This window comes from Glycine soja, chromosome 8, assembly GCF_004193775.1.
Source record: "Glycine soja cultivar W05 chromosome 8, ASM419377v2, whole genome shotgun sequence".
NCBI classification, from domain to species: Eukaryota; Viridiplantae; Streptophyta; class Magnoliopsida; order Fabales; family Fabaceae; genus Glycine; species Glycine soja.
In genome coordinates, this window is record NC_041009.1 from 22,297,576 (window position 1) to 22,309,846 (window position 12,271).

Here is a 12,271-nt window from a genome sequence, read left to right on the forward strand (position 1 = left end):
TAATCTTAATTTATAATATAATTATTTTTAATAGGATTTTAAAATAAATTATTCTAATCATTAATACATGTGGAATCATTTTTCTTAAATGTCCACCAAAATTTATTATATATACATGAATTGACAAATTAAAAGAAATAAAGAAAACATATCATCCAGAGGGAATAATTTTATTAGTAATGAATTTCATCATTTATTATCCGATAAAATCTAACTGAACCGAATTCATATGTTACATAAATTTATTTATTTATGATTAAAATATGTCTTTTTATCCCTAAATATTAAAATATTCAAAATACCTTGATGTAAAATTGAAATATGTTAATTTTTTTGCGAAGACCTTAGGTTGAGATATTATGATAATTAGATCAAAATTGATTTGTTTGATCAAAAGATTTGGTTTGATGAGGTATCGATTCAGTTAAAACACGTCGTGTCCTAAGACTACTGGTACTAGGTAGGTTGTACTTCTCTTCATCTGGAGAAACAAATGGCTAGGTCTGCGAAAGGGCATCAGGATGAATTCGACGAAGATGATGAAGAAGAACTCTTAACTGGAAACATCTCTTCCAAAGGTTTCCCTCTCTCTCTTTGTGCGCTGTTTGGTTTGGTTGTGCATCACCCACAAGGGTTTATCGATTGATTCATTGATGGGTGTCTCAAAGTTCTTCTCTTTTTACCTCTTCAATTGCATTCTGCAATTCAATTTTCAACTTTGAACACAATTATTTATTGTTACGTTGTGACTTGGCAGTGAAGGTGGATGAACCCAGCACGGGGAAGAGGGTGAACCCTCATCGTTCAAAGCATTCAGAAACTGAGCAACGTAGAAGGAGCAAGATTAACGAAAGGCAAGCTTTAAAGAAAGAAAAAAAAAACTTATTTATTTATTTTTTTGTTAATTGTTTGTGTAGGTTTTGAGTGGAAGTTTGATTTAATTCTATATTATTATTTATTATTTGGCAATATATGGTTGCTTGAAAAAAAAAATATGTTTTTGAGCCAGGTTTCAAGTTCTGAGAGATCTCATACCTCAAAATGATCAAAAAAGAGACAAGGCATCCTTCTTGTTGGAGGTACTTCGTTCAACTTTCAATCATTTGTTTTTCAATCATTTGTTTCTTGTGTACATCTTAATGGTTAATTATATTTTTGTGTGAACTTAATTAAGCAATTTCCCCCCCCCCCCCCCCCCCCCCCTTTATTTATATATGCAGGTCATTGAGTATATTCAGTTCCTACAGGAAAAAATACAAATTTATGAACAGACTTATGAAGGATGGAATCAGGAGCCCACGAAATTAACTCCATGGGTAAAGTTATTTGGAATGGTGTAATGTGATATTTTTTTCGTGTCTGTATACTCTGGACCTTGATTTATGAAATGTTGGGCAAATGAATTATGCATGGCAATGCAAGTATGCATTATAGTAGCTTTCCTGACTGATAGTAATGCCACCTCAACATTGTGAGACTTGTGATTTTCTGATTGTATAAGGATTCATTTTATATAGACTGCAAAAGAAAGAACACCGACTATGAAGCCTTATTCCCACTAAGTAGGGTCACCAACATGGATTGGAACACCAATGTACATGGCCATATGTCGTGTACTCATGATGCCAACTGCTTAAAATTTCTTATAAGTTCCTTTCATGCTTGGATTTCACCATGCTGTTTCTTTGAATTCATATGTCTGCCTCTAGTTGTCTTTTTTTATTTACAATATCCTTTTTCTTCCAGAGCCAGTAGCCCAATTTGCTTATTTGAACGAGTTATGGAATGGCATTGTGGCAACTTCAGTGATCTATTTGTCACAATGGTTCATTGTGGCTTAGTGTCTTGAAATTGTAACAATCTGAAGTTTATTATTCTTGTCTGTTTTTACCAGAGAAATCATCATGGGCCTGCAGAAAATACTACAGATCCTTCTCAAGCTTCACAAAATGGGTCTGTTGATGAGAAAAATAACAATGTCTCTCCATTGTTGCCCAAAAATGTACAGAACCTGATAGAATCTGACTTCTCAATGACAACTATTCAGAAGGACCACACCCCTGGTTCAACTACAGAAGCAGTTCCGCTTCCCATGCAAATGCGATTGGACATGTTTGATCCAATTGTTAGCAGTGGTATGGCAACCCAACATCTGCAGGAACCTGTATCTAATGTTAACATGCCTTCCCATACCCAGCCTCAATTGTGGCTTAATAAACAAAGCAAGGGCAACTATATTGTTCCACATAATGATACAATGAAGGAACAGGAGGAGCTGGTGATTGAAAGTGGATCAGATAGCATCTCAAGTGCCTATTCTCAGGGGTGAGTTTCTTATATAAGTTCAACAGTAGTTTTTCTTCACCAATCGTGTGTTAATTATTTGCTTGAAACTACATCTAGTGAGGGTGAACAGTGTGTGTGCGCACACATGAACATGACCATTCCCCCATCCTTTTTTTAAATTGTTTGCCATATATATTGATTCAATGACTACATTTCTGAAATCTGATAGCCAGTTCCTTCTATCTTAAAAATGATTAAGCTTTCCGTACCACTTCGAATCATAAGGCGATTAGGGATGATACCTAGTGGCTTGGTGTAATATGCTATGATAGTTTGATGATCAATAAATTTTTCGCATCTTTTTCTCCACTTGAATCTTGTCAAATACTCTTTGCAATCTGACTTTATTGATCCAAATTTTGTGAATATGACCAAACAACAAATTATTGGAAATCCACTGGTACTTAGAATTGAGCATGAGAATCTATCCTCAAAAAATGGGGAGGAAATTTGGCATGAGAAATTTTTGAGGTTCCCACAAACTTGTTGCTGTTGACATTGTTTTCTTTCTCACCTGCTTATATGATACAAAAATAAGTGGTGCAACTGTACCTTTGGAAATTAATTGTTTAGCATTTGAGTCGATTACCTCAAGCACTGTTGAAGTGAATATATCATTTCTGCCACTGTTGACCAAGTTTTTATGTGTTTTAACAGAATTTTAGATTCTCTCACGCAAGCATTGCACTCTTCGGGCGTAGATATGTCCCAGACTAATGTCTCAGTGCAAATTGATGTGGGGAGACGAGCAAATTCTGGGTTGATCCCCTCTGCATATACTTCAAAGGTTCGTTTATACTTCATTTTTTGGCACCAAGTTTGTTCAGTCTTGAATTATTTTTTGAAGATATTTTGCAACATTGTTATTGCCCTTTTGACATAGAATTAGTATGACAGTATTATTCATTAGAAAGAGAGAGTAAGAAGAAATTGCTGCCGATGTATATCTCTTTATATTTGAACTGGCCAATTTAGAACTAGTCAACCAAGTATATCACAGTTAATAGTTCTAAGAGTTACATCATAATCTCTTATTTCCTATTAAAATTAAGAGTTTAATTTTGATACTGTTAATATAAAAAACTTCTACGCTGTTAACTAATTAGAAATCACTCTAAAATCTAAATATAACTTTTAAGGTAATTATTAAAGTCAATAATCATATCATATATGTCAATCCATAATTGGATGACTCTCGGTGCATTCTAATTAAATTCTAAAATTAATAGTTTAATACCATATATTATTTGTTCATTCAGGGCCATGAAAACCAATTTGTGAGCAACCCAGCAATAGCACGTTCCGGGGTTGATTACTGCAATATTGATTCTGAACAAAGTTCAAAGCGGCTCAGACAAGAAGCAAGCTAGAGATTCCTCTCGTGTTCATTTTGTCAGGAGTTTCTTCTTTCTTTCTTTTTTTGTCTTCGGATGAGAGTAAGAGCCTAAGAGGGATTGGGTGGACCGGTTCATTTTTGCCATGCTGGTTAGAGCCAGATAAAATGTAAATTTCACGATTCTGGTTTTGGGACTAAGACATTCTGAAATAAAATGTTACATATGCTTATGCCTGCTTCTACTTCAATCTTCCATTCCAATGTCTTCCAGTCTGCTTGATATTTTAATGGCATATATACATAGTTGACATTTCATTAATGGATAATTTTCGTATCAATACTAGTTCTTGGAGGCTATGTTCACCAGACTGAGTCTGTATGAGAGTTTACACGTGAGATTTACATTAAGTTGTACAAGTCAAATCAAAATTTTGTTAAGAAATTAGACAATACTATCTAAAAAAATTGTTTAAAATGAGATTACTTGACTAAAATGACTTGTATCCAGAACTTGTTAAAGTAGTGTCACCTAAAAAAATGTTCTGGTAATAAGCCATAAAAATTGATAATCATTATCAATATTATCATTTGTCAAGTGCTCTAACGTTAGTATCAGTATCGAAGTGAATTAAGTACATGTTTGGATTTGGATTAAAGTTTATACATATAAATTTAAATCAAAAGTACGTTGTGGACTTAAATTTGATAAAAATAAAAGAATTTATTATAATTTGATTTATATTTGCATATTTTTTGTTCAAAAGCATTTGATAAAATGAAATCCGTTAGGATATACTAATCAAAAGTACGTTGTTATTGTAAAAACACAAATCAAAAGTACTTTTACTTAGAAAGTCACTCATTTGTTGCTTTTGCTTCAAAGTCAAATTAGTCACAAAGGTAGGAAACAAAATTAATTTGAGAGGAATCCAAAGATCATACAAAACGTAATTTAGACTTTAGAATTCTAAATATATGTTTGAGGCCCCTAAAGTATATCCAAATATACCCTAAGTTATGCAAATTGAATGCGTCAAACTGTTGCAAGCAAGAGAAAACAATAGATAGATAGATAGATATCAACTACAGCTTCTATCATAGCCTTGTTAGAAAAGCATTCATGGACTATTATGCATGAAGCACAAAAACTGTGGGTCCACTATTATCCACAAAGGATTTGCATGAGACTCCCATCATGCATGTTCGACCCTCAGAGGGTAGATTGATATACTTGGACCTCCATCATGAGATCTCATTCATTCCTTCAGTCAGGTTTCAAGATGAAAATGATCAGTCATTTTTCTTGACAGAACCTCAATTGATTCAGTTATTTGGAGTTACTCACAATCTGGCCTAAAACTCTACCAATCAATGGCTTAACCATGAGCCTTCTGCTCATCCTACCAGCTCACAGCTAGTCCTTGGTCTGTTCCCTCCATCTACCAAAAAATTATTAAACACTTTCTTTTTCCTTTCCTATCGTGTAAGCTTCTTTTGATTGTTCTTGTAACAAGTGTTGAGTTGAGAAGGAGAGTTTGTTGTATATGCTTTGAGATTGCCATCATAGAGCGAGGCCAATTCGGAGCTTGCTACAACTAGATCGATCTCAGGACTTCTTCACCCTCGATGGCACTACCTGCTTACGCACACCGGCAATGGACATGGAGTCTCAGATCATATGCTCTTTGCAGTGACATGCTGGTTCATAAGGAAGTCGCGCAACACAATAGTTTTGCAGACCACATTTGGACGTATTGGTACACCATATAAACCTGATTTAGGTACTGAACAAACACCATTCTGAATGATATGCCAATGCCTCCACTTTGATGCTTAAGATTATAGGCATTTAATCTTAGTCTCCACGTACATACAAGAAAGAATACCAAGCCTTCATTCTTAAGATTATAAATGTTATTCACTTTATTATCTAAATTTTACAACACTAATGCATTGGTTCCCGACTTCATAAAATTTTGCTAAAATTCATATATTTTAATCCTTAATTACAATAAAAAGAATAGTAAAAGAATGTCTAAAGTGAAAGAAATTATAAAACCTTTTGTAAAATTAAAAAGGTTGAGTTTTATAAAATCAAGAACTAAAGTAAATCATGGCTACAATCTTAGGGACCGGGTAGAGGTTTACTTGAAAGAGAAGTTGGGAGAAAATTTATAATACCATAATGTCATATCTTTGTTCTACTCATTCAATAAATAAAATGCGTGATGATTTACTTCTCTCATCAGGTACAAAAATGGAGTTAAATAAATACAGTCTGAGTATGTGCAGCAGAGATAAACTAGAAAGTTTTACTGGCAAAGAATTCAAACTGCACTAAACTTAATATTAACTACGAAGATCATGGAAAGTTACATCAAAACTGACATGTGGTCAACAAATTAGCCTATATATTTGAGGACTTGAGCCAAAGAAAAAAACACTAATGTCATAAGATGATTCTCAGCTAGTGAACGTCTTTTCTGAATCAGAGTTTCAGAGCCACATTTATATGGCTTCGGTGCTTCTCTCACCCAAAACTGAATCCAGTAAGCATCAGTTGGAAGCAACAATTATGTACATGAATCTGAAGAATGCAAATCCATTATTGTCAGATGAACCATCAACAATGAACTTGATGGTCATCTTTCCCCACTGTCATCTTCTTGATCCTCAAATTGATTTTCTTCTTTAATGTTTACTTCTGAATCACCTTCATGATTTTCAGCATTTTGTTTAAAGAATAACTCAGATACAGAATCATCCTCATATACGTCCTCCTCATTTTCCTTATCTTTTGATTGAGAAATTGGACCAGTGTCCATCCATGCAGGACACCGGTGAGCAACACCAAGAGATGTCACTAATTGGGAAGTAAGAGGGCTAGAAGAATTCTTTGATACTTCAAAGGAATCACGTGAACAAGAGCATTCAGGGACTGGATGAGAGAGAAAGGATAGTAGTTTTGATTTATTTGATGCTTCCATAATTCCATCAAGTAATGTTTTTTTCAGATGCCTGCGAACTGATTCTAGCCATGTATGATTTGCATGATGCCCGTGGTCCCGAATCTCATCTAAAAGTTTAGCCACTTCCTTTCTGCACCAGTGCAAGTAAGATTACAAAGTATTTAAAATTGCAAATCTTCAACTTTAAATGGCATTACTGAAGCTTCTGTTTCATAATTACACATGAATTTAGCAAAGTTCCCAAATCATGCTCTAATGCATTGCAGGTTGTCTTGGATTTTTAATGGCGCAGTTGACAATAAACATTATATTCAGGCTTTATTTGGAAACACCAGCAACCTTATGTGTTTTATCTTTAGTTACTAACTTTCTAAAATATAAGAGAGAATTGGAACTTCCAAGCATTTGATATCTAACTTGGCTGATTATAAAAACATTCTGTATGGTTTTTCAGAGTTATTTCCAAGGGGAAAAATCGCTTTTACATACATTCAAAATATACGCTCAAAAAATAGAGGCAAGTACCTGTCAGGTCTAAATGTCTTTGATGCAGCTGACAGATAGAGCCTGTGCCCCATCACCAAGCTAGCAAAATTTGGATGCCCCTTCCCGTCTCGGTCAAATCCAGGGATGAAAACATCAGCTTCAACACAAATCACGTAGTCGATAGCCTCCCATAGTAATTTATGGGCATTGGTCCTCAGTTCGATAACCGTACTATCAGGCTCATTATCACTCTCAGCTACCCAACCCCACCAACCTTCTATGTTGTATGATTTCGGCCTAGCTGGAGGTGGAGGAAGTGGTCGAGGACGTGGACCTGCACTTTTCCAAGCTGCATGCTTGGTTACTTCTTCAACAAAAGGTGGCGGTCCAGGAGTATCAACAAGGTTCACCTCTTTCCCATAGAGCCTAATCATCTCCCAAGGAGTGCTTAGAGAAGTTCTATCAATGACATTTTCAAACATAGCATGAAGAGGAATCAATGTTCTTTGACCACCAAAGACTTCTCCTCCAGATACATATATAATTGCATCCTTCGAGTATCCATAAGCACGAAGAAGAATACCAATCTGCAAGAGATCAGAATGGTAGAGCATATAATAAGTCACAGGGTAGTTCTCTCTCTCTCTCTCTCTCTCTCTCTCTCTCTCTCTCTAAATATATGGCATTAGTATAAATTGGCAACAAATGTGAATGACCAAAGTTTGCCAAGTTTATCCAACCAATTCATTGACAATGAACAATTTGACTATCTAAAATTTAAAAATATTTTCTTACCTCCTGAGGCATTAAAGGACAGGAGCCTTTTAGTCTTTCTTCAGCTGAGTTGACTGAAAGCTTCCCCTTGACAATCCCACGTTTTATCATCCATGATCGTTTGTGTTGAATAAGTTCGGTATGTACATCCTAGAAAAGAATTCATGGCCATCATAGCTCATATATGATAAGCTGAGGAAGAGTAAGATGAAGTTATCACAGGTTGATCATATACCTGGAATAGTTCTGCACAACCATGATACGTTAAAGATTCTCTAGTCATGCCAGGGTCAAATGCAATAAATGGACGACCAGGAGCTCGCAATCTACAATCATATCAGGAAATATTCATAAGCCAAAAGAAGGGAAAAAGTACGAAGGAGAAGAACAAACTTGAAAGAGAGGTGGCAATGAAATTCCTCTTGCCTCTGCAAAATCTTAGCAGAAAGTTCCTGGACTTCCTGCCGAAACTGAAGAGCATGAAAAGAAACTCTACATCTCAGCCTTTGATATTCTTCAAAATTGGGAGGAAGAGTGGCCTAAGAAGGGAGGGGAAGCAAAGAGAAATAATCATTTATGGGCACATTTAATAAAGGCACAATAAGAACCAATTTAAACAAACAACCTGCACAGTGTAGATTGTAGAACAAGAGGAGACATAGTGCAAAGGAAAAGGGAAGACAGTAAGCTGAAACTAGATATAGAAGGAAGATAGCAGCATGAATGCAGTATATCACTCAATATGGCAAACAATTGGGTAGTCGTTTGAAATAAGCTCATCACAAGCAACCCCCCAATTCAGAAATTAAGAATATAAATCCCTAAAAAGTCATAAAAGAAAGTTCCTCAAATTATGACCCGCATCTAAATTGTCCTTCATCACCTCATAGGATGCCCAAAACTAATAGATTGACAGTGTGCATTAGTTTTCAAATAAGTTTCATCAAAATTCAATCCCAAGAACATTGGCAACGTGAACAAAATGATCAACTACATTGCACTCTGAAAGGGGGCTTACTAATCCATTGAATCTTTGCTTAGTCAATTCCATTCAAACAAAAATAAACAAGTCCGCACAAATAAACCTTTGCATTTGAAATTTGTAGGAAAAATTTAGATCAAAACAGGTTATAGATTTAATAGGTTAAGCGAAAGCTGCATTTACCTTCAAGCATCCACCTTCAGAAACAACTAGTTCAACCACCGAATGCTTCTTTAATACAGGGAGAACATGGTGAAAATAATAAAAAGGTGATGCTGAATATGGAACTTTAAAAACAGGAATTTCCTTCTTTCTCCTTGCACCTTTCAGATCTTTAGGAAGAGTTCTCACAACTGTGACATCTTTTGCTAATGAGAGGACAAATTGCTCTTCATTATATAGGTATGCAAAACTCTTGAACTGAGAACTGGATAAAAATAATTATACAAAGAAATAGTGAAATAGTTTAAACACATAATTATATCACATTAGACTGAGTCAAATATACGCTTTAATTCCTTGAAAGAATAGTAACTAACCTTATTCCCTTGCTGCTGGTCGTTGATTGGATCTCAGGCATAGCTAATGTAGCATTGAGAAGTCGAGCAACCACAACAGCATCACATATCTGAAAAAAACAGATAATGCTACAGTTTAAGTTTGATGTGATTTAAATATAATAGGATACAGAAACTGAAACTTGATACCCTTACCGAATTCCTGATCTCATGAAAACCACCTTGTATCCGGACAAAAATAAACCCATTTGTTTCTGAAACAGGATCTGTCAGGAAAGAGAGACATGTTTTCTTTCAGAGAGAGAGATATAAAAGGATTAACAGTAATTTACAGAAATACAAGCTTCCTCCTTCCTGCAAAGACCTTGTTTGGTTTTACATATAATCCAAAGTACGACCATAAAGGCAATGGTATTTAAATTAAGATAAATCTTATCTACAAAAATATAGAGAAACAAGATCAAATGCAAAGTGAGTGAATGGTGAGCAACATTAGCTAAGATCAAATATTTGATAATTTGCATGGTAAAATCTTTGTGACTATGAGTGACAAAAATCTGAAAATCTTGGTACATATAAAACATCACAGAAAATGAAAAGAAATACACATGCACGGGTTGAGACAAAAAAAAAAAATCAGGGCAAATGATCATACTGGTCAAACTTTCTTGCAGGAGACATTATTATGGACTACACAAATGAAAGTCCAAACTCCACAGATCCCTTCAAATAATTTGATATCATATATTCACAAAAAAGCATCTAATTATAGGTGATATTATTGCTCAGCAATGAGAAAGACAGACATATGCAGTACTACTCTAAGGATTGGGATGGTACACACATTTAGACACCAACATCATGCTTTGCTTCCCCATCCATAGCCGAAAGAGAGAAAGCCAATTTTGCCTCGAGAAGAGACACTAAACAGAAGGGAATTTGAGTCTCAGTCACACAATATCAAATCACATGGTTATATATGATAGAGGCACAGCATATGCTTACATAACCAGATAATCTTAAGTCCATTTCTTATAGTAGTGTAAAAGAAGCTACAACAAAAGAGCCAACTCATCCTAAAATTTTCTATACATACCTTTTCTATGTACAGTTCAGAATCAAATACTCAACTCATTTTGGTAAATAGACAACCAGTAAAAAAAGAAGCAATAGTTCACAAGTTTGGTCAACAGAAAAATCAATGGCAAATAGACCAGCACAAAATCCTCGTTAAGTTTGAAGCAGTAGAATGTTGAGCACTATGATGAAATGTTGAACTCACCAGCATAATGTCCTCGTGGATTTGAATCCGGATATAGTGATTCAAGACGCTTCACCGGACCCCATAATTTTCTATAAGAGGGAGTCTGCAGCACAAATAACAACAACAAATTTTGAAACCGAAAAAAAATTGCACACAGATGAAAACAAAGTCCAAAAGCTCAATAGCCTATGACTCCGAATACATAGGAGCTACATCGTACTCCAAATTCAGTTAAACGTAGCAACCGACAAATCCAAGCCAATGAACAAAAAACAGCGTTGTTCAATGCTGAGTGAATTTCCATTAACTTAGAGAAAAAACAAAGCACAGCATCTGACTAGACCCTATGCAGAAAATGACACTAAATGCAACACAAAACCATTGTCATTTTCCGGAGAACAAAGCCAAAATTTTGAACCACGAACACTCCCCCAGAATATAGGGGGTTACCAAAGCAATGCAAAGAAAGAAAGAAAAAACACTTGAAATTTGGATAAAAAGGTGAGATCTTTGTGTGAATAGAAGATTTTACATTTGTGGGGGGAATTGGTTTCTCAAAGACGGGTCTCCAAGAGAAGATTGTAACAGAGGACTCATATTCTGCAACACCCATTTGAGTGAATCTAGCAAGGAGGAAATGAATGAAGATAGAGAAAGCCGAGAGCACAAGGCCGAGCAGACCAACCCATTTCATCTTTGACTTCATTTTCACTTCCCCTTTCATTGAGAAATGAGAGAAAGAAAAGAAGAAAGTCTCTCTCTTTCTTTCTTTCTCTCTCTTCAGAAGAAGAACGAACAGAGAAGAAGATAACTGAGGAAGTTAGAGTAGAGAAGTCAGAAGAAGAGAAGTGTTGGAGCCAATGGGCTTGAAAAAGCACGTGTTAAAGCACGTTGTGTTTCTTCTGTCTTCGTACACAACACAGGCCACAAACAAGGGAGTGTCTTGTTTGTTTGAGTTGGATCTAAGAGAGGACTAGTCTCCTCTATTTGTTCTTCTCTCTTTCCATTTTTTTTTTAAATAGTCATTTTGTTTAATGTATCATTTATATATAAATGAGTTTCTGAAAGATAAAAATATAAAATTTAGTCTTCAAAAGTATAAAAAGTGCGACAAATATATCCAATCGTTAACTTCTGTCTATCTCCATTAATAAAATAGACTACATGACACAGAGGGACAAATTTGTCATTGGACGAAGATGTCAATAAGATACCATTTTTAGACATTAATGTCACTAAGTTTTTGTTAGACAAAAATGTCAATATTTTTTTATTGAAAAAAAAATATCAGTAATTTTTTCTGACCTAAATATTAGTAGGTTCCATTGGACCAAAATGTCAATAAGTTATCATTATTAGATGAAAATGTTAGTAATTTTGTATTAGATCTAAATATCAGTATGTTTCTATTAGACTAATTTGTTAGATCCAAAATTTCATTTCATTTAAGGGTAAAATATAATTTTATAATAAATTTTGGTCTTTTTTTATCGTTACAAGTATAACATTACAATAATCCATTATAATAATCACTTAAAAAATATATTAGCAATCATAATCTAAAACAAACATAATAATAACGATAATATTGATTAT

General features: G+C 34.7%; 2 protein-coding genes across 2 annotated transcripts; one reads left to right on the forward strand and one right to left on the reverse strand.

Annotated features, from left to right (window-relative positions):
- The first annotated feature begins 356 nt into the window (after positions 1 to 356).
- LOC114422759 (transcription factor BIM3-like) lies at positions 357 to 3,937 on the forward strand. Its single transcript, XM_028389278.1, has 7 exons — positions 357 to 578; positions 758 to 854; positions 1,010 to 1,079; positions 1,221 to 1,316; positions 1,895 to 2,325; positions 3,004 to 3,133; positions 3,606 to 3,937. Exons 1-7 carry the CDS (start codon positions 494 to 496, stop codon positions 3,714 to 3,716), a joined length of 1,020 nt encoding a protein of 339 aa, XP_028245079.1. The 5' UTR covers positions 357 to 493; the 3' UTR covers positions 3,717 to 3,937.
- A 1,920-nt stretch (positions 3,938 to 5,857) lies between these two features.
- On the reverse strand, positions 5,858 to 11,621 carry LOC114422760 (O-fucosyltransferase 27-like). The gene is made up of 10 exons (XM_028389279.1): positions 11,208 to 11,621; positions 10,694 to 10,778; positions 9,607 to 9,677; positions 9,433 to 9,521; positions 9,077 to 9,320; positions 8,338 to 8,450; positions 8,147 to 8,237; positions 7,933 to 8,061; positions 7,177 to 7,724; positions 5,858 to 6,781 (listed from the first exon to the last, which is right to left on the reverse strand). Exons 1-10 carry the CDS (start codon positions 11,397 to 11,399, stop codon positions 6,325 to 6,327), a joined length of 2,019 nt encoding a protein of 672 aa, XP_028245080.1. The 5' UTR covers positions 11,400 to 11,621; the 3' UTR covers positions 5,858 to 6,324.
- Between the last annotated feature and the right edge of the window lie 650 nt (positions 11,622 to 12,271).

Excerpts from the sequence above, each read along its gene's own strand:
- LOC114422759 (XM_028389278.1), top strand. The coding sequence starts at position 494 with ATGGCTAGGTCTGCGAAAGGGCATCAGGATGAATTCGACGAAGATGAT. Across the intron at positions 579-757 it reads TGGAAACATCTCTTCCAAAG|TGAAGGTGGATGAACCCAGC; the intron begins GTTTCCCTCTCT and ends GTGACTTGGCAG. Across the intron at positions 855-1,009 it reads AGGAGCAAGATTAACGAAAG|GTTTCAAGTTCTGAGAGATC; the intron begins GCAAGCTTTAAA and ends TTTTTGAGCCAG.
- LOC114422760 (XM_028389279.1), bottom strand. The coding sequence starts at position 11,399 with ATGAAAGGGGAAGTGAAAATGAAGTCAAAGATGAAATGGGTTGGTCTG. Across the intron at positions 9,522-9,606 it reads TTCATGAGATCAGGAATTCG|ATATGTGATGCTGTTGTGGT; the intron begins GTAAGGGTATCA and ends TGTTTTTTTCAG. Across the intron at positions 7,725-7,932 it reads GTCCTTTAATGCCTCAGGAG|ATTGGTATTCTTCTTCGTGC; the intron begins GTAAGAAAATAT and ends GATCTCTTGCAG.